The 21,625-nt window shown below is 40.4% G+C and overlaps 1 protein-coding gene across 1 annotated transcript in view; it reads left to right on the forward strand.

Annotated features, from left to right (window-relative positions):
* The window catches only part of FAT4 (FAT atypical cadherin 4), a gene marked incomplete at its 5' end in the record, with an annotated part of 119,514 nt that extends 98,186 nt beyond the window's left edge, over window positions 1-21,328 (forward strand). Inside the window, 8 exons of the mRNA XM_080929244.1 lie at window positions 660-764; window positions 5,143-5,450; window positions 8,254-8,339; window positions 9,136-9,315; window positions 10,268-10,392; window positions 11,959-12,176; window positions 16,082-16,343; window positions 18,523-21,328. Coding sequence (XP_080785370.1) covers window positions 660-764; window positions 5,143-5,450; window positions 8,254-8,339; window positions 9,136-9,315; window positions 10,268-10,392; window positions 11,959-12,176; window positions 16,082-16,343; window positions 18,523-20,384 — 3,146 coding nt within the window. The 3' untranslated portion in view covers window positions 20,385-21,328. The remainder of the gene's footprint in view (window positions 1-659; window positions 765-5,142; window positions 5,451-8,253; window positions 8,340-9,135; window positions 9,316-10,267; window positions 10,393-11,958; window positions 12,177-16,081; window positions 16,344-18,522) is intronic.
* Between the last annotated feature and the right edge of the window lie 297 nt (window positions 21,329-21,625).

Below are 21,625 nucleotides of genomic sequence, written 5' to 3' on the forward strand. Positions count from 1 at the left end.
GCATTTATATGCTGAAACTATGCAGCACATCATTCTGATCGAAAAAGGCAATGCATGTATGGATTGTGCTAGGGAACAAATGAAAAATGAATGAATTTAAAATGTGATTGACATGTCATCTTAACTTCCTGGTTTACAAGGCATGGGGTAAGTTGAAGTTTAGTGATTGTGTTTTGTTTTGTTTTGTTTGTTTGAGAGGTAAAGGAGTGGTCCAATCATACTAGTTCTCCCTTTCAAACATTTGAGTCAATGGAATTTTTATAATGGGAAGAATGTTATATAAGTTTGAACTCCATTCCCAGCATGTCAACAAAAAACAACATCTTGGAAATAATCCAAAGTTCTCACCACAAAACTCCCTTGAAAATGGGTCTCTCTCCAAGCTGGTTAAGTAAATGATGAAAATCATATATGCCTTTAAGACAGCACATCTGGAAAAGGGATAGAACTTGTCTGAGAAATGATCCCAGTGTCTTGTTGTTGAGTAGGTGGGCTTCTGTGTCTCTGCTCTATGACTTGGTTCTGAAGGACATATTTCTTTTATATGGCTACAGTGGGTGTAGTTGGTATATTTACTTCTTTTTCTCATTTTTTAAATTAGTTACCCTGTATTGGTATATTTACTTTTAAGATTTCTTAATGACTTTGGTACATTTTAGGAAAAATGTGTGAGTCTTCAGTCAATTATTGTGAATGCAATCCCTGCTTCAATGGTGGTTCCTGTCAGAGTGGTGTGGAGTCATATTACTGCCACTGCCCTTTTGGTGAGTAGAATGTATCCATTGCTGTATCATCTGGAGACTGGCTGTGGTATGTAGCTCGGTTGTCAAGAGTGTTGGCAGAGTATACATGGAGCCTTGGGTTGAATTGTTGGAACCTCATATTGGTACACTGTTAAAATCCCAGCATGCAACACAGGAGGCAGGAGAATCCAAAGTTGAATGCATGAGAGAATATTAATCATATTGCACAAGGGGATTAAGTAAAATAAAATATTTAATTCTGACTGTTTTAAAGGTTAATTGTGGAAATGCTACTGAGTACATCGCTTTAATTATTGTTAGGAAAAATACCTCAACATAATAACCTTAATGGGCACCTTCTTTTAGCGTAGAGCTTAGTAATTAAAATACCATTTAAGAACTTTTAATTCTTCCTCAAATTTCTAAGAACAGTGAATGTATTTTGGTTTGTTTCTCTTTTACATTAATCTAACTATTTTTATACTAGATGATTTTGGGACCTAAATGTATATTAGGACTTTGTAGATAACTCATGGTAGCTAATGAAAACACCGCCACTGTGTTCTCTTGGGAATGGATGTTATTAGAACCTCATATGCCGTTTGCTGATTTCTTCCCGTTGACCCCCCCAAAGTCACCCAGAAATAGGTCAGCAAACTGTGATTAATGCAATGATTTAAGGCTTTTTAGCCTTGCATCAGAAACTGGATTCCATTTGCAAGGGTGTGTCTTTCTGTAGTGAGAATGAGGCTATTTTGCTTGTCTTTTCTTCTTTGTTTTCATGAGCCTGAGATCTACAGGCCTACTGGGTGTCCAGCAGAACTGAGTTACTCGTTACCAGTGAACTGTCTATAATGCCAGTCAAAGAAGAAAACTCAGCATTTGAATTTGGTTTTCTTTTTCCAACTTAGCACACTAAAAGAATGTTAGGGATGGGATGTGAAAATGTAAGTATGGGGCCATTTAGATAGTTCATTGCTTCAATCTCTGGCACTGTAGTGGAAAGAAAAAACAGTGGACTCACCAGGGTTGTTCTCTGACCTCTATATACATGTGTTTCACACATTACGCCCTCCCACACACACATGCACACACATGGAACTATAATAATTATAATAAAACATTAAACACAATTACAAAAAAATCAATTTTACTGATATTCCTGAGACTCAGAAATTAGGTATTTGTTCAAAATCAGGAAAAGGTTGGCATAGATTGTCCATGATGATTTGACCAGAGAGCAGGTGGAACCTACTGCTGTCATGCCAATATCACATTTTTTCAAGGGTCACATCAAAATGCTCATGAAGTGAAAAGCCGGTCAGTATAAAAACAGACATTTCCTCAGATTTCCTGCAAGGCCATTTTATTGGAATCTCACAGTCAGGCTTCATGACTTAACTTGTGTTTTGGAATGAAAGAAGAGTAAATTGGAATAGAAAGTGGAAAATAATTTTCAAGTGACTGACAGAGTGTTTATGATGTTAGCGTTCCTCGCCATTTCAATAGCAAATATGCATACTTAGAACAATTAATGCCAAGCAGTTATATAATTTTCCATATGGTGCTGATATAAAACACACTGTTTTGGGGAGAGAACAGGGGGTTTACCTTGGGATCCAAATGGACCTTCCCTAACCCTGCAGACATCCCTGGGGGAGAGAAATAGCAAACTCTAAATTATAGACACCAGGCTGGCAGGCCAGATCCCACCTAATTCCTTCCAAAGGCAAAACCCAAAAGCACTGTTGAAATGTAGACACTGTCAGCTGACCATAGAAGCATTTAGAAAGAAAAACAAAATAAAAGGCCTTGGAATTCCAATACATCATTCCAAGCTGAGCAGAATGAATTAGAAGGAAAAGTAATTTGCCTTCTTAAATTGGATGTGGGTAACACACAGAGAAAGAAGTGGCATATGGAAATGCCTCAGACAAAGGCCTGCGGTGGTGACACACAGGGCGGTGAGACATGCACACCAAACACTAGCTTCCCTAGGGTTCTGAAGCTGGAAAACTGTTCCGTTTATAGTTTAACTTGCCAAAATTAATTCCTTAGATTTCAATATAGTTTTAGACTCATAGACATTTAGGTAGATAGATAATAGTTAGGTAAGTACATAATAGATAAGTAGATGGCAGATAATAGGTAAATAGCTCATAGATCAATAAATAGATGAGGGACGGATAGACAGACAGACAGACAGACAGACAGACAGACAGATAGAGAGATAGAGAGATAGATAGACACATGCATACATACATACATACATACATAGATACACAGATAGATGACAGTTTGTGTTTTAGGAAAAACAGCTTGACTGAGATTTTATAAGATGATCTAGCCTTTGAGATTTTAGTTCTTGTACTTTTGTTATTTTGTATTGCATAGGTTATATATAAGTGCTCCCTCTGTGTGTGTTTGTTCTCAGACATTTGGAAGAGAAATTTTAAGGTGTTAATAAATTTTATTTCTATACTTTAACAGAAATAGTAAAAAAAAAACTTCAAGAACATTTTATATACACATTTTATATTTGAAAATACAGTGTGCATTTGAATGCTAATGTGAACCTCATTGCCTAATATCTATGCACCTACATTTAAATCTTGTCTATCCTTTTCTACAGTAGTTATACTCTAACAAGAAAAATCCTAGAGTAACACACAGTATGTATGATTTGCCTTTGCTTGTTTTACAGTTTCAGTTACTCCTTACTTGTTGAAATAATGTACAATGCAATTTCTAACTAATACACAAGCATTATTGTTTATTTGTATAAATAATGTGCTTATACAAATTTAAAGAATATAAGTAATATAGATGTAAGTTAATGGCATATCAAAAAGCTACCTATACAATATATCACCTATGTGTCATTCCTCTCCATTTTTAGCTTTAGTTTGGTTTAAGATTGAAGCCACTCCTAGTCATTTTAGCCAACTGTTATTTCTGCCTGGACAGCAAATGACTAGATGACCTGTGTAGACACTGCAAGCACTTCTAGGTTATTTTATCTTAAGGATTGGATATAAAATATGATACAGACACAGTCAAAACAGTTAAGCAAGATCAGTGTCTTTGGTTTCAGAGTTTTTTTTTATTTCCCATCATTCCATGATCTGGGTTAAGCTTGAAATACTCTGTGAAATTGTGACAGTCACTCCTTTAAGCCCAGTAGCTTCTGGACTGTAACTTCAATACATTTATAATAGATTCTAAATCTAAACTAAAGAATGAAACCTTTTAAAGGTGAAAATAAACAGGACCTGTCACCATGGGTCGCTTTCCATGCATCAGCCACATTTGCCAGTGTCCGTGGAAAAAGCGTTTTGCCTAGTGTAGTCTTCTCAATAAAACTCATTTTCAAGTTGGAAAAAGACAGTAAAAACATATGGAAAGACGAAAACTAAGTCACTCTAAATAAACTTCCTTTGACTCATCCCAAGGCAAGTTGAAAATGAGACAGATAAAACCTCAGAGCAGGGTGGAGAAATGGCTTGGTGCTTAAGAGCAATGTCTGTGCTTCCAGAGGACCAAGGTTTGCTTCCCAGCACAGGGCTGTCAGTCAGTTCTGTTCCAGAGCACCCAGTGCCTTTTAGCACCCAATGCTCTCTCCTGGTACCTTGATGAGTATGAGGTAAAGAGGTGTCACACAGACACAGAGGCAGGCAGAGGTCCCTTTTGTATAACTTAAGGAGCAATGTCAGTGGGAGGCACAGTATTTCTTTCTCTCATTTTGTGACCTTGGAAAAGAACATTGAGTTGGGGACTTGATTTTTAAGTCAAAACAACCAAGTCTACTTTCCTCAATTGAACTAACATGGTTTGAAAGAATTTTAATTATGCATCTTGGTCTTTGGAGTGGAATGTGCTCTTGATTCTAGCAATCAGGAAGCAAAAACAGGAGAGGATCTCTGTGTGTTCCTCTACAGCCTGGGTTACACAGTAAAATGTTGTGTCAATAACATAAAATAGTAAGAAAAGTATTAAAGTTGAGCATCATAGCATAGCAAATTTTACAAATATCAATAAGCTAAGTTTCAAAGTATTTTGGGAAAGAACTCTCTTCAGACATATTCATTTCCATTGTCTTTAATTATTTAAACTGAGGCATGTGGAGGTAAATTTCCAACTCACCAAACAACATCAGCATCTCATCTTTCTCATACTTTTCTGTCTTCCTTTTGTGATGCTGTGAGCAGGGTCAGCTTGCCAATCATGACCACAGAGCTTTTTCTAGTTCTAAGAATGGCAGCTTTGGATAGCACTTGAGGAAGGGATGGTGATAATGACTTTTTTTTAACTGCATGATTCATTATTACACCTAAAATATTTGTTAGGAATAACTTAAGGAAACATTGCTGTGCTCCAATGTCCTTTCTCTTTCCTGCAGGTGTCTTTGGCAAGCACTGTGAGCTGAACAGTTATGGATTTGAGGAACTGTCATACATGGAGTTTCCCAGTCTGGACCCCAACAACAACTATATTTATGTCAAGTTTGCGACCATCAAAAGTCATGCTTTATTGCTTTATAACTATGACAACCAGACAGGAGAGCGGGCCGAGTTCCTGGCTCTGGAAATTGCTGAAGAAAGACTCAGATTCTCATATAATCTGGGCAGTGGGACCTACAAACTGACCACCATGAAGAAGGTGTCAGATGGACAGTTCCACACAGTGATTGCACGGCGAGCAGGCATGGTGAGGCATCCCTCCTTCCTCAGCATCCCTTCTCTATACTGCAGCCAGTCAGCCAGCCATGCATATGGGTCCACATTACAGGATAATACACTAGTTTGTTGTATGACTTCAGAGCTTTTTTTTGTTTGTTTGTTTTTTTCTTTTTAGCTCATGTTAATTATGCTGAAGTTTCAGGAAAAATGAAGGATGGAAAAATCAACAGTCAATGTATTAGCAGCCCACACTGCTCAGAGGTTAAAGGATACCTAGCACTACATATGAACAGATCAATTTTCTGTCTTGAAGATCAGTAACCTAACCAATGAGCATGTAATTCATTATAGATGTTGAATGTAAGAACAAAGGGGGTTAAAACTTACAAAAGCTTAGGAAGACAGTATTTAATATTTGTCACTGAATGAGTCTTCCTCAGCCCTCTACCTCTTTGTAAGACCCAGCAACAGTCATCTCTTGAGCTCCCCGTCCATGGCTGCAGCCAGAGCTGGACCATGGTCAAGTTTTGAATAATGCTAAGTGTGAAGAAAATATTTCTACATATTTCTGCCATTATTAACTTGGCCACAGTGGAAAGATGTGTCTTTACTTCAAAAATATGCAGAAGAAAAGCTCCTATTTGATTTTGAATCTCTTACATTATACATTTCTAAAAAAAGCTCTTGGGAATTGACAAAGTTATTAGCCTCTAGGCTTTTATCATCAGAAAGCCAGACCATAGATGTCTCAATTTACACTCATATTGACGGGAGAAGAAGGATATATTGGTTACAAAAAGTAGTGTTATGAGCTGAGTTTATAAGTATTTAAAGAATTCCAAGGGTTAAATTGTGTGAGTGACTAGGGCCTTTATATCTTCTCTGATTTTTTTTAATCATCAAGAGTTTTCCAAAAGCAGAAAATAATATATTATAGGTTGAGATTGCCCACTACAGATGCCAGCCAGAGCTGTCTGTGTATTCACTGGTTGGTGCATCAGTACCGTATATTTTGTAAAAGGATTCGGGGGTCTTTAACACCAGTATTTTGCACAGTTGCTCTGCAGCCGTGTGTTCACAACTGCACTCAAAGTGCTTCTCTGAAACGCAATGTCGAGTTTGAGGTTAGTGTCTCTTAGTTTTTGAGAAAAACTCCCCAAGGAGTATAATAAAGTGGGACATATCTTGCACTGGATTGAAATGATGGATTGTTTTTCCGAAGAAAAAAATGCTAATATTTATTATAGTTTACTTGAGAGGCAAGTAAGAAAAATATTTATGTAGCTCACAAGTGGATTTTTTTTGGAGATTTTAATAACCGTCAGATATATTAAAAGTGAAGGACTGGTACGTTTTAATATTAGCATTTTAATACTCAGTGGGCAATAGTGGTAATAGTGATAAGTGGACTCTCTTAATAGCTTCTGAGAAATGAGCGGGCTACAAAAACTTTTCAAATCTTCCATTTAAACATCCAGGACTCTGGACAGCCCCTGAAACACACAGGCAGAGTTGAGAAAATGAAGTTGTTTGCACCGATCATGAATGTAGCCTTATATTTAAGACAGGGAACATAACGTCTGCCCTGCTTTCAAGCAATGGAGGTGTGCTGATGTAGTTGCCTAAGCTCCTGTGTTGTTCCCGCTGTCTTTTAAAAATCAACTCCATGATCCACAGTCACACCTGGGCAGTGCTGTGGTTGTGCTTCCTTTAGATGGATGTGCCATGGTATTAGAGTACACATAAGAATCTTTCCACTGTACCAGGAGAAGCACTAAGTCCAAGTTCTCACGTGCCAATGGTGTTGGACCCCCTCTAACTTGGGCTCTTTAGTACAATGCAGCACATTGAGCCTCACTTGAAATGCCATTGGCTGAAATATGAAGGCTTTGGCATACGGTGACTTTTACTGATGATCAGGGAGTGGTCATCAGTGTCACCATGACGAACAGAGTAATGTGGAAATGCAATGTTATCTTTCCCAACAAGTAGTCTTCCTGGTCATTGCCCATAGAGAAGACCTTGGCTTCTTCAATCAGCTTCTTTAGGCCTCTCTACACCATTGATGACTTTTTACTGATCAAGTGGTCTGTCCATACGCTGACTACATAGGAAGCCCCATGTGGAGGCCTGTGGTCCCCCACCTTGCACAACAGTGGCTGTTGGCTATGACCGAAACACCAATGAGATGTTCTGAGCATGGAGCAATACAATCAGTGACACAGTAGTTTCCAAGGCTATCTGAAGTAATAATTCTTAACATCATTCAAGGCATTTTCTTGATGTTTGTAGGTTTTTACAGAGAGATGGGGAAGGGGAAACCAGGATCAAAATAAACTGCATGGAAATGATTATAGTCATTTAAAAATATTTAAAATGTAAATCTCCACATATTATAGTATATATCTCACTCATTTACATTCTTTGCAAACAGTGCAGATAGAGTAAATCTTTTGAAAAAATTTTTAAAAGATTATTCAGAAACTGGATTATAGAGCGAATATTTTTATTAAAATTGTAATCTCATGGAATTGAGATTTTTCCAGAAAGAATAAAGCATCTTAATGATTTCTTATATAAATAAGGCAGAAAGAGAGGACTATTTCTCAAATAGCCTCATCCCATATACTGATGAATTAGAAATACCAAAGAGATTTGTGCTTATATCTTAAGATATGAACCAAGTCATGTGGTGTGCTAAGTACACATTAAATCAGCAAAATAATAATAAGTTTACTTATTCCCATGTGAGAGCAGTGCTGGCAGTGTCTACTAGGAAAGCTGATGCCATCGGAAGGCCCACTGTGACCGTTCCCCTCTCTTACTTACAGGCAGCCTCTTTAACTGTGGACTCCTGCTCAGAGAATCAAGAGCCAGGCTACTGCACTGTCAGTAATGTGGCTGTTTCAGACGACTGGTAAGTGAAATGATAGCTCTGTTCTCATCATCCCTGAAATTACTAAGATTTATAAAAACTTCAAAATAAGAATTTTTCAGACTTAACATTCCTGCACTCCCTCAAGGAGATGTTCATTCTATAAAGTAATAAATGTCCGTGGAATATTATTTTAATGTTGAATTTAAAGGTTGCAAAGCAACAGAATCAAGGGTAAGGAATTTAGGCAGTGTCTACTGCAGCCAGAGCTGTTTAGACTTTCCTTCATGAAGTGCTTTATTATTCTGCAAGCCTGTAGGACATGATCATCACCCAATCAGACACAGTGTCTTCACCATTGCATAGTAACTAATGCATGTTTCCCCATAGCACTTAAAGCTGAATTGCAGCATTGGCCAATCAAAGGCATGAGGGATTTTGTCAGAAGTGGAGATGCATGGTGACCTCTCACCCAGTTTTATTAACATGCTTCAGGGTTCACTGTGGTCTTGGGGAACCGTAGAGATCAGTCTTTACTTCTGTGTATTTGGTCTTCTCTACAATGCTCCTTTTCTTTTCTTTTTCTTTTCTTTCTATTTTCTTTTCTTTTCCTTCCTGACAACATGGCCATGTGCACCCAACTTGGATAGTTGAAAATAAAGTTTCATTGGGTTTATTTTGTTTTGTTTTGTTTTTAATATGAAGACCAAGCAATCCTGGGAGCACCGGCTTTGAGGACGGGTGTTGATCCGTGTGATGCATATTCCTGGAAAGCTAAGTAATTGAGTGAAATGTGCTGTGTGGGTTTTGAGATCTTTACCCTTTTATGTTCACATAGGACTCTTGATGTTCAGCCAAACCGAGTCACAGTTGGAGGGATCAGATCACTAGAGCCAATCCTTCAGAGGAGGGGGCATGTGGAGAGCCACGATTTTGTGGGCTGTATAATGGAGTTTGCTGTCAATGGACGACCCCTGGAGCCCAGCCAGGCACTAGCAGCACAAGGCATCCTCGATCAGTAAGATTTTACTTCTCATCATTAAACAATACTGCTGTAGACAATGAGCATCCGAAGGCTCTACTTGAGTCCTTTCCTGAATGACAGGGCTTCTGTGATATGGTATAACTTGTAACTTATCTGCACCCTCTTCCTGGTCACTCTGTCCCTGTTCTGTGCCACATCCTGTGTTTCTAACCCACAGTAGGACATGTCACTCCTGTCTTCTCAGCCTAGAATGATCTTAAATATCATCATTCTTTGAGATCTCAATACAACAGTCCTTCTCTTACCCTGATTCTGGAGATGGCAGGAGTCCCCTATATGCTCACACACTCTTAGATGTGTACAAAGGAGCTTTGTCTGATGAACTATGTAAACATCTTCTATTGGCTGTCACTGTCACAGGAGAAAAAATGCTCTTCTCCATGAGCATGTGGGTTTATTTCATCCCATTATGTACATGCCTATTGTCATGCCTGACTGGAGGGGTGGGACAGCTGAGGGTGGGGGGAGCACCCTGATAGAGGCAAAGGGGAAGGGGGAGAGGGAGGTTGTGGGGCTTGTGGAGGGATAACCAGGAAGTGGAATATTATCTGAGATGTAAATGAATGGAATGATGAATAATCATAATGATAATGAACTACAAATGTCTTTGTGGGGTACATGTGGACCTATGTTAACCTATGGCTCTGGACCATGCTAACCAAGAACTTATGAACTATTATGCCCTTACAAAATATCACCTTTGGTTGTCATTGTATAAAATATTTTATTTTGCCTTGTTCTTTGGTGTGAGTTAGACTGTGTTTTGAGGTGCTCTGTCATTAACTGCTGCAGGGTAGCTGGCACAAGTCCCTTCCTATCCTGAGAGCCTGCTATTAAGCACGTTGATCAGTCTGTGTCTGCTTCAAGACAAGTTTTTTTCTTGCAGTTTGTTGTTTCATCCCTCTTTTCTGTGACTCTCTTGTAGGTGTCCCAGACTAGAAGGCACGTGTGCTCGCAACCCCTGCCAACATGGTGGCACCTGTGTCGACTTCTGGTCATGGCAGCAGTGTCAGTGCATGGAGGGCCTGACCGGGAAGTACTGTGAAAAATGTAGGTCACAATTTTCATCTTCATGGGATGCCATTGCACCCCAGAACGTATTTATATGTGCACAAAAGATGTTATTGCACTTAGACTCTAATGTGGTCATTGATAGGTATTTAAAATGGGGTAAAACACAATGACAGTTGTAAATTGGCTTCTTCTCTGAAGAATCAAATGACTGGACTTTCCTAAATACTTACTTTCCCATTATAAATGCACTATGGGTTATTTTATGTCATATATCAGGTAGTTAGGAACTCTAAAAATTTACCAGCTATATTGAGGTTGTAGATCAATACTGTCTATGGTCTAGGGATCATTCTCTGGTCACATTTTTCTTAATCTGGCATAAAAAATTTACATGTTGTATCACAGAACAATGCACAGCTCCAAATACTTTGTGATACTTAATATGTGTTAAAAAACAAAAGTAAGTGTGTTTTATCTTAAGTTGTTTTTGAGTGCTATCTCAGTCTGCTCATTAATGACTTTCCATTGAAGCCCTAATCTTATGGTGATCAAGTGTCTATAATACTTGAACCATCAGTAAAGGATTGCTCTCTAATTGAAAGCTGTGTATTCTATTCTGCCCCGAGCCCTTAGGGCTGCCTTTATGAGAACTGCTTTATTTTGAAATGAATGAAATGATTATTACTAATTCAGCCACAGGCACCTGATGACCATTAAAGGAACCATTTGTTGCTACTGTAATAGAGAATGGAGATAAATGAGTGATAACATTAGAATATGTTACAATCCAGAAGATATTAGAGGTAGATAGCATAGATGTATCTTAGCATACTGACTATAACAGAAAGTGTGTGTGTGAGTGTGTGTGTGTGTGTGTGTGAATGTGTGTGTGAGGGGAGGGTTGGTTACAATGTGGTATTTCTTCAGTTAGCTGCCCTGAGACTCATTTTTGTAAACCTAGAAATAATTCTGCCCATGTTATTCTGTTTATCTGTGTAGAGTGTGATACCCAGGGCAGAGTTATCCCCATTCCATTTTCCCAGTGTTTTCCTGAGTTATGTTCTTGGTTATGGTCTTGCCTGGGAGTCTCTTATTAGGTCTGATGATGTGCCATCCATGACAATGGCTTCAGGTAGAGAGAGTTTCATAGAAAGTTTTCTCTGGATACTTCTTGAGCTTCCATATTTTAAAAATCAGAGACTCATGAAGAATAAAGAGTCAAAGATTTCCAACTGTAAAAATATATTTGTTTAATAATTTCAGGAATGCATTGAAATTGGGTCAAGTCTTGAGTTGTACATTTTAGCAGTTGGCTGTGTGTTTCATGCCCGGGCTTTCTGTCTCATAGCAAAGAGTTTGAATGATGAGGCCCCAAGTGATTAATGAATGTCATCAAGGGTTTTATGTTTCACAGATCCAAAAAGGACTCAACCATTGGAAATATACTTGCACAATTATTCACAAATGAAAATTGTTTTCTCAGAGGAGGACTAGGGACAGTGGTTTTAGAAACTTGAGCTTTTGTCATTTTTAATACTCCAAAGAATGATCTACAAAGTCCAATGAATGCCTTCATTTTTCCGTTTTCTTCTTGGCTTTCAGCTGTCACTCCAGATACTGCCTTGTCTCTAGAAGGCAAAGGTCGCCTGGATTACCACATGAGCCAGAGCGAGAAGAGGGAATACTTGCTGACACAGAGCATACGGGAAGCCATATTGGAGCCATTTGGTGTCAATAGCCTGGAAGTAAAATTCAGGACTCGGAGTGAGAATGGCATTTTGATCCATATCCAGGAAAGCAGCAATTATACCACAGTGAAGGTGAGAGAGCAACCCATGATGACCCATCAGATGACTCCTGCCTACTCTGGGGACTTAGTCACTTCTCCCACAAATTTTGTCTTCTTTACATAGGTCTTAAAGTTTTGGCTAGTCCTTTGAAGTAATCCAATACCATTAACCCTAAATAGTTCTAGGACCTGGGCCAGAGTAAAAATATAAAATCTAAGACGACCTTTGTCTTGCTTTAGAGTAGAGTCAACTGTCAGATAGGCCAGGATGAATAGATTGTCAAGTCTGTTTTGCCTGATAAAAATTGGCATCTTTCCCTTCTGCTGCAAGCAAAATGAAGCATGAGGAGTATGCATTGATTATGAAGAATTATTTTTCATCAAGAATTATTTTAAACACTGCTGATATAGGTTAAATTCTAAGATCAGAATAAGTATTAGAAATTATCTGACTTTGTTCTGAAATACACTTTTCATTCATCACCTAGGGAAAAATTAAAGGTACTTGGTATTTAGTGTAAGTAAAATTTCTTTTTGTCTCTTTAAATAAGTTTTAATGAGAGGGAGAGAGAAAGGGAGAAATGTGTGTTAGGGTGGGGAGGGAGAGGAACCTGTGTGAGGGGTGTATTCTCAGTCCTGTGGAGACATAAGGTGGAATCCTATGATTCTCTACCTTATTGCACTGAAGCAGGGTCTCTCTTTGTGCCTGGAGCTCACAAGTCTGCTTTCCTGGCTGACCATGTGCATTTAGGAATTTGCTTGGCTCCTTTGCAGCTATTGACATGGGTGCTGGCGTTCCAAACTTAGGTTCTCACACTTGTACCGCAAGCAATGAGGCATATCTCTGCCCACTTTAAGTAAAATAAGAAATCCAAAACAAAAACTTTAAAAATGTGTATTCAACAAGAAGAGTGGATTTCTCTCCAAGCTTTTACTTCATGTTTTCTCTCTATGGCCAGAAGTAAAAACCATGGCTTGCATGCCATGAACCCTCCTTTTCCCACCCCTGTGGCCTTCTAAGAGTCTGAAATGACAACTGAAGTCTTTCATATACAGACACTAGCACCAATTCACCCATGGAAACTTGTACTTAGTTCTATCAACTGTTTAACAAGATCATTCTGTGTTTTACAATTTAATTGATTCTTTTATATTGATTTTTGAAATTCTTACAACAAATCCATGCTTACTAACAATGTTTTGTTTTTTTTTTTATCACAATTTTGAAACACACAGAACAGAATTAGCAATTACTTGATTTAGTTTACAAATAATATTAAAAATGAAATTGATGCTTATTGTTAAATTTTAGGTTTTGGTTTACCAGGTGCAGCCAACTCTTCCTGCTGTTTCTTAGGTGTCTATTTTCAATAAGGCACACATGGTGACCTACTTGTATCTTTCTTAGGCATTTGTTTCTAGATGGATTTACACTTAATTGTACTTTAGCACTGTTTGGAGATGTTGTTTATTAGAGGAGTGATGGTATTACTACAGTGTAGTTGCTGAAGATTAGAGTTGAGCCTCTTATAATCCAAACAGTACCCCCATGGAGAACTGTGTGGTCAGAAATGTCAAGCAGTGTAGAATTTGAGACAGGGTTCTGATTTTCTATGAGGACATCTTCAAATTTTCACTTTACTTTCATTACATAGACAAATATCTTGGTTCATCAATTAGTATAAATTGTGAAACAAAAAAGTATTTGGAATGTGCTCGATGTGTGCTGTTTATAATTTCTATTGAAAAGAAAATTAGAAACAACGATGGCAGAAGATAACAAGAGAGCCCTGGCCAAAAGAGCCATGATCTATAGAGAGTAGATTTTGCTTCCTAGAGCACTACTCCTTGATGGAAGAGGACACCGAAAGGACTCTGCTCAACATCCCTCCATTCTGAGAGGCCAGACTACAGTTTTTACATGAGACAATCTGTGAGGCTGCTTCCAAGTCCAGATGCCATTTATATGACATATGACACATTCTTATCTAGTTTCCTTCAGCCAAGAAAATGAGACAATGTATAAATGGTTGAAGAAGTGAGAGCTTCCTATAGAAAGCAGCTGAATTCTAGGGTCCATCTTTGTCACTGCAAAGTTCAAATAGGGTGGTAGCTTGTGCCTCTCAAAATGGGGTCTCAGAACTAAAAAAGAAAAAAAAAAAGGCCAGAATAACCAGTAATTAGCAGCCATGGCATTTAGTGAGAAAACTGTGACCAGGCAGGTGAAATAAACAGAAATGAAAAGAGCAGCCAGGAAAAAAGCAAAATGGACTCAGAAAGTAGAAGTGCTGGGCAGGAGATGAAGGGTCGGCTGGAATGTAGTTGAGGAAGGCTGGGACAGAATGTGCTATTCTGATGTCGGCTGCCGGTCATCCAAGAGCCATGGCTTTTGTTTCTATTGGCTCTCCTTCTAACCATTTCTTAAACTCTTCATTTATTAAACTCCCTCCTCTGTCCCTTTGTCTCTCTCTATCTCTAACACACACACACACACACACACACACACACACACACACACACACACACACACACATTAATGCCTGTAAAGTGGTAAGGTTCTGGATGATTGAATGTTTGAGGATATAGTTAGAATAACCGAGGGGAAGATTCTAGAATGGTTCCACTCTGATAATTTAATTTGCATATACATATTACATTTACATACACATATGCAGTGTGTAAGTGTATAATGTTTGCACATAAGGGAATTGAATACACTGCAGGCCACAGCATGACACTTACTGTCTTCTACTTTTCTCTGCCTAATTGCTTTGGATGGCTTTCTTATTAACCTGAAAGCCTCAGATACTGTTAAACTGTCTATTAAGAAAGCTCTGAAGATACTTCCCGTCAGTTCTGGAGTCACCCAGCTTTTTATGTGTGTGTTGGGAATTATAACTCAGGTCCTCATGCCAACAAAGAAGCTCTTTTACCCACTGATCCAGCTACCAGGCTATGTGATCATTTTTATCCCAAATGATCACATTAAAATATTACTGTGTGACTGGTATATGTAACTGTGTGGCATGAATTTTCCATAAAGCACAAATAAACTGCTTTGCAGTGTTCCCGGGAGTGGTCCTTGCATATAGACATAGTGTCTGAGCTGAGTGACACCCAGGACTGAGCCAGGTTTCCGTTCAGTCACTCCTGTGCCACTGTCTTTCTTCCTCTGGACACTGGTCCTATCTGGCAGCAGAGATGGGAAAGGTTCTCTGACCCATGGGCTCATCTTACCTTACAAATTATTCATTTTCTGAGGGGTCATCTCAATACTGGAAACTTTTGAGTTGGAAACTGGAGTGTCCTGTTACCTAGTGTTCTAGTAGGGGAACTGAAAGAAATCAAATTCCTTTAGATAAATTGAAGAGACAGCTGTAGTGAAGTCCTATCCAAGTCCCCTGTTAGTTTATGGTATTCCACCTTGGAAATGAAATAATGAACCTCATTTGTTTTCTAAAATTCCAGTGTTGTGGGATGCGAAGGAGGAGATACGTTTGTCATTGTTTTTCCAACTGCTCTACCTCTGCAGCTTCCTAATAACTTTTTGGTATTGCAAGTCTTCATTTTTAGTTTTTAAAGTCACTCTGGCCTTTTTACTAAACTTAGTTATTTAGTAAAAATCATTTCCCCCCATCCTTGAAAAGTAAATAATCACAATTACTGTCGATTACTTAGGCGACCTAGTCACTTCAATTTTTCAGCTTTGTTCTGGAAAGTTACACGCCCCTCAGGACACTACTTATAAATTTAAAACCCGTTAGCATGAGTAGAGAAGCAATTACGTTGTCTACAATTATCAGATGATATGTGCGAACACATAGTATTGCCACATCCATTCCATCTCCTTCTGATTGGCCTGTATTTTAAATACATCATATTTTTATTTAAAGATCTCATGTTTGACCCGTGTGTTGTTTATAATGCATCTTCCAGATTAAGAATGGCAAAGTGCACTTCACGTCAGACGCAGGTGTTGCTGGGAAAGTAGAGCGAATCATCCCGGAAGCATACATTGCAGATGGCCATTGGCATACCTTCCGGATCTTAAAGAATGGAAGCACCACCGTGCTGTCTGTAGACAGGATATACAACAGAGACATCGTCCACCCCACACAGGACTTTGGTGGCATCGAGGTCCTCTCCATGTCCCTGGGAGGAATCCCTCCCAACCAAGCCCATCGGGACACTCAAACAGGTAAGTGCCTAGTGTATCCAGGAGGATAATAAAGCTAAGGAAAATCTGGTCCTCAAAGTATATAGGTGATTTGTGTGGCAAAGTGGTAGGATGGAGGTAAAAATCAGTCTATCTTATATGACTTACTTCCACAGAGTAATTCCATCACAGTGTCCTTTTTTAACAAAAGCAGTTGGATTTCTGATACTGTGATTGTGAATCTTCTCATAAACATAACTGTGTTTAGAGAGATTGGAATCAGGGTACTCTCGCTACCATTAACGGCTTTCGCCAACGCTTTTGAGACCTGATTTAAGCACGGGCTGCTCTGATGCTTGGCTTGTCCTCAGGGTCACCGTCTATTCACTCCTGTCTTTATCAAAGCCAGTCTCCCAGGTAACACAAAAGACCAGAATAAGAAACACCCATCAGGTCCTCACAGGCCATTGATGTTATCTGAGGTCAGTGGTACAAAGAAAAATGCAGAAACCCTTGTGTTCTTAAGTCAAAAGGACGGTGAGAGTGTCAAAAGGCTTAATTGATAAAAAACAAAAAAGTGAGTTTAGAGGCAGATAATGAGACTGAAGAATAAAAGAAGGTGCTCTAGTTAGAAAGTGTGAACTTACTTACTTCACTTGCAGAACAGTGAAGAGTAATTGCAGTTTTGATGTTTATTGCCATTAAGTGTGCCATACTATAGACCACCTTTTAAGTTGCTTATGAGGATGAACTGGGGAGGAGTCACAGGACCAGGTTTTGGCAGCCAGTATCTGGAAAGCACTGCATTATGGGAAGATATTGTAATGGGATGGCCAAGGTATGACATTCAAGTATATGGACCCAAAGTAATCTGGAGGCCATTTTCAGTAATGATTCATTAAAATTCTTGACTTTTAGTCTCAGACAAACTTAGTGCTACTGAGGAAGGGGACTGTTGAAAAGAATGAAGAGGCATTTCTTAGGGAATCCTGGGGTTTGCTATGGGAAAAATGGACTTGAGGCACCTTTGAAAGGCATAGAATGGATGAGAGGGACCCAGGACAGACTTGGGCTAGAGATGTGTAAGTGGAGAGAGTCTTGGTGGGTATAGATAAGATGGGTGGTGGTTCCAGGTGGGTGTCCCAGAGCTAAAGGTCTAGAAAGCTTAGTGTTTAACCTCAAGTATCTCCAAAAAGAAAGAAGGGTTTAAAGAAGAATGAGTCAGTACAAGCGTGTGGAGCTTTCAAAGAGTACAAAATGTCACAGAAAAAATAAAAAAAGAAGAAGAAGAGTTACAAAGAGGAAGAGAAGTCAAAATCCACGGATGTATAGTCAAGAATCAATGTCCAAGAACATTCTGGAGGGAGGACATCAGGCTGGCATTTGTCACTTGAGTGGGAAAGTGTGTCAGAACAGAGGAAGACACAGAATGTGGTACCAATATTAGAATACAAGCATAAAAAATTCTAGGTCAGAAGTCCTTATGTTTAATGGATTTTAGAATACACACGGTCTATTTGGATTTTGTAAGAAATCAGGGCAGAGTAGATTTCATTAGTCTGATATTCAAAGTGAATTCTTGTGCCCTCACATAGATGCTCCCTGGCATCAGTTGGCTCAAGCCCAATGAAGAGTTTCTGAGTTGTTTCTATCATTACTAATCACTACTGATAAACTCCTTGGGATAGTTTAGTTTTCTGACCCCTGCATCCTGACCATTTGCAACACGGGTGTGGCAGTTACCTCTCCACCCTGGGAAAACCCCTAACACTAGGGCTAAGGTTTCTCTTCTGACCCACAAGGGCCCATCCTTGCCTGTTTGGAAGTCGTATGGTCAGTGATTGCACACCCTGTGCTCTTGCGGTTTGGGCAACTGGCCTTGATTTTGCTTTCTCATGTTCATAAAATATATTCGATCTCTTAGTAACTCTTGGTCTTTGGCCTGTAAGAATCAAAGCAATAAACTGATAAATCTTTAAATGGATAAAAGGAGAGAAGAGGATGAAGACAATTCTACTGGTGAAGAACTTCCTAAACATTGGTTCTCATTACAGAACTACATGGATCTGGGTTAGTCTCAGAGGACATGCTGTCCCCATCTTTGACCTGGAGCTGGGAACCTCTCCGGTGGCTCTGGGGGCTTCTCTTCTTCAGATCTCAACACTCAGACATGAAATGGTTGCCTTTCTCTAAATGGCCTCCTGTTCTATCGCCCTGACAGGTTTTAATGGCTGCATTGCCTCAGTGCTCTATGGTGGAGAAAGCCTCCCCTTTAGTGGGAAGCACAGCCTGGCCTCAATCTCCAAGACTGACCCTTCAGTGAAGATCGGCTGCCGGGGTCCCAACATCTGTGCCAGCAACCCATGCTGGGGCGATCTTCTGTGTATCAACCAGTGGTATGCCTACAAATGTGTCCCTCCTGGTGACTGTGCATCCCACCCTTGCCAGAACGGAGGCAGCTGTGAGCCAGGTCTGCTCTCTGGCTACACTTGCAGCTGTCCAGAGTCTCACACGGGGAGGACCTGTGAGACGGTGGTGGCCTGCCTAGGTGTTCTCTGTCCTCAGGGCAAGGTGTGCAAGGCTGGGAGTCCTGGGGGACACGTGTGTGTCCAGAGTCAGGGTCCAGAGGAGATCTCCTTACCTCTTTGGGCTGTGCCTGCAATTGTGGGCAGCTGTGCCACAGCCCTTGCGCTGCTCGTCCTCAGTTTGATTCTATGCAACCAGTGCAGGGGAAAGATGCCCAAAAACCCCAAAGAGGAGAAGAAGCCAAAGGAGAAGAAGAAAAAGGGCAGTGAGAATGTGGCTTTTGATGACCCAGACAACATCCCCCCCTATGGGGATGACTTAGCTGTCAGGAAGCAACCGGAGGGGAATCCCAAGCCGGACATAATAGAGAGAGAGAATCCTTACCTAATCTTCGATGAGACTGACATCCCCCACAACTCAGAGACCATCCCTAGTGCCCCGCTGGCTTCCCCTGAGCAAGAGATTGAGCATTACGACATCGACAATGCCAGCAGTATCGCGCCCTCGGATGCAGACATCATCCAGCACTACAAACAGTTCCGAAGCCACACGCCAAAGTTTTCTATCCAGAGGCACAGTCCTCTGGGCTTTGCCAGGCAGTCCCCTATGCCCTTGGGAGCAAGCAGCCTGACCTACCAGCCTTCTTCATATGGTCAGGCGTTAAGAACCAGCTCCCTCAGCCACTCAGCCTGCCCGACTCCCAATCCCCTGTCCAGGCACAGCCCAGCTCCTTTCTCCAAACCATCTGCTTTTTACAGGAACAGCCCAGCCCGTGAACTGCACCTTCCTCTGCGGGATGGGGGTACGCTAGAAATGCATGGGGACCCCTGCCAGCCTGGCATGTTCAACTATGCCACCAGGCTAGGAAGAAGAAGTAAGAGCCCTCAGACTATGACATCACATGGCTCGAGGCCCGGAAGTCGCCTCAAGCAGCCGATAGCACAGATCCCTCTAGAATCTTCTCCTCCAGTGGGACTCTCTATCGAGGAGGTAGAGAGGCTCAACACCCCTCGCCCCAGAAACCCCAGCATCTGCAGTGCAGACCATGGGAGGTCATCTTCTGAAGAAGACTGTAGAAGGCCCCTGTCCAGAACCAGGAACCCAGCTGATGGCATCCCTGCCCCAGAATCTTCTTCTGACAGTGACTCCCATGACTCCTTCACATGCTCAGAAATGGAATACGACAGGGAGAAGCCGGTGGTCTACACATCCAGGATGCCCAAGTTATCGCAAGTCAATGAATCTGATGCAGATGATGAAGATAATTATGGAGCCAGACTGAAACCCAGAAGGTACCATGGACGCAGGGCTGAGGGAGGACCAGTGGGTACCCCTGCAGCAGCATCTGGGGCCGCAGACAGCACCCTGAAGCTGGGACAGCAGGCAGGCAACTTCAACTGGGACAATCTTTTGAACTGGGGCCCGGGCTTTGGGCACTATGTGGATGTCTTTAAAGATTTGGCCTCTCTCCCAGAAAAAGCAGCTGGTAACGAAGAAGGTAAAAGCGGGGCAGCTAAACCAGCCGCCAAAGACGGGGATGCGGAACAGTGCGTGTGAGGTGTATGTGTGGGCAAGAAACACTCCAAACATGGTGTGGCTTCCCACCAGCGGTGGTCGCCTTTGTAAAACAGGCCAGTATAGAACGGTGGCCAGGGACAGGTTTTTAAATGAACCACAAAGCTGCTCACATAGACTCCAAACGACTCTTTAATTTAAATGTGCTCAGCGGAACGGAATGATCCCCCTGCATGCATCTTGTTTTGTGATGAGTTTTGGGGCATGCAACATTGGCAAGTTTTGCTTAGTGTTTGGTTTGTGGTTTTTTGCGGTTTATGTCATTGCAGTTGTAGGCGCGAGTTTGTCCTTTCACAGTGGGGTTGCTTGTTTCCATTGTGTTACGGTTGTGTTTTACCTTGCAAGATCATTTAAGTTCAACCAGCCTCTGTAACGTGCAGGATGGAGCACTTCCCGCCTTGGAGGGATGAAAGACTGCACATTAACATGCTTCAGACGTATAGATTCAGTTCATATGTGATGTTGCTCAGAAACCATAAGGGCTTGTTTTACATGACGGTGGGTACTAAGATTAAGTCATTTTGTTCCGCACTTTAAAGCTTTCTTAAAAACTGTATTGACACGTGTGTGTCTCTGTGCGAACACTCATGGCCTCCTGACTTACCTCAGGCTTCCAGGAAGAACAAGATGACCACATACTGTCCCAGAACACTGCCACCTTTCTCTTCCAGAATAATGTTCTCAGCGCACTTCTAAGAGACAATTTTTAAAGTTATTTATTGAAAAAAAAATGTTCTATGCTTTTAACATTGTAACAAATTGAACTATGCAGGCCCTAATTGGTTTTATTTTCTAGCCATTCAACATTTACCCCAAGTACCCAGTTTTTATAATTTATATAAAGTCAGATTGCAATGTTTCTTACTTTCTGTCCTTTTGTAGATCATTTTTTAATACTGTGTAAAACTTTTTTTTTTTTTACACCTGAGCTGTGGTTTTGATACTGATATTTTCCTATGCCGGAAACTTTTCTTGCTTTCAGGGAAGGTAAGAAAATGTGTTTTTTACATTTGTTACTTATGTAACATTCATATTTTCACAGTTTGATATCTGTAACATACTGTATGCTTTCTACCTGTAAATGCCAACAATAGAATTAAAATATTTATTTAAAATACTGTGTCCTAGTGTGAGTATCAGTTTCAATCTTTCACTGTTCTACTGTGGGAAATTGAGAATATTCTCTTTTTAATAAGAGAGACATATAGCAAGATAAACTTACA

Source organism: Micromys minutus (genome assembly GCF_963924665.1).
Source record: "Micromys minutus genome assembly, chromosome: 15".
Classification (NCBI taxonomy): Eukaryota; Metazoa; Chordata; class Mammalia; order Rodentia; family Muridae; genus Micromys; species Micromys minutus.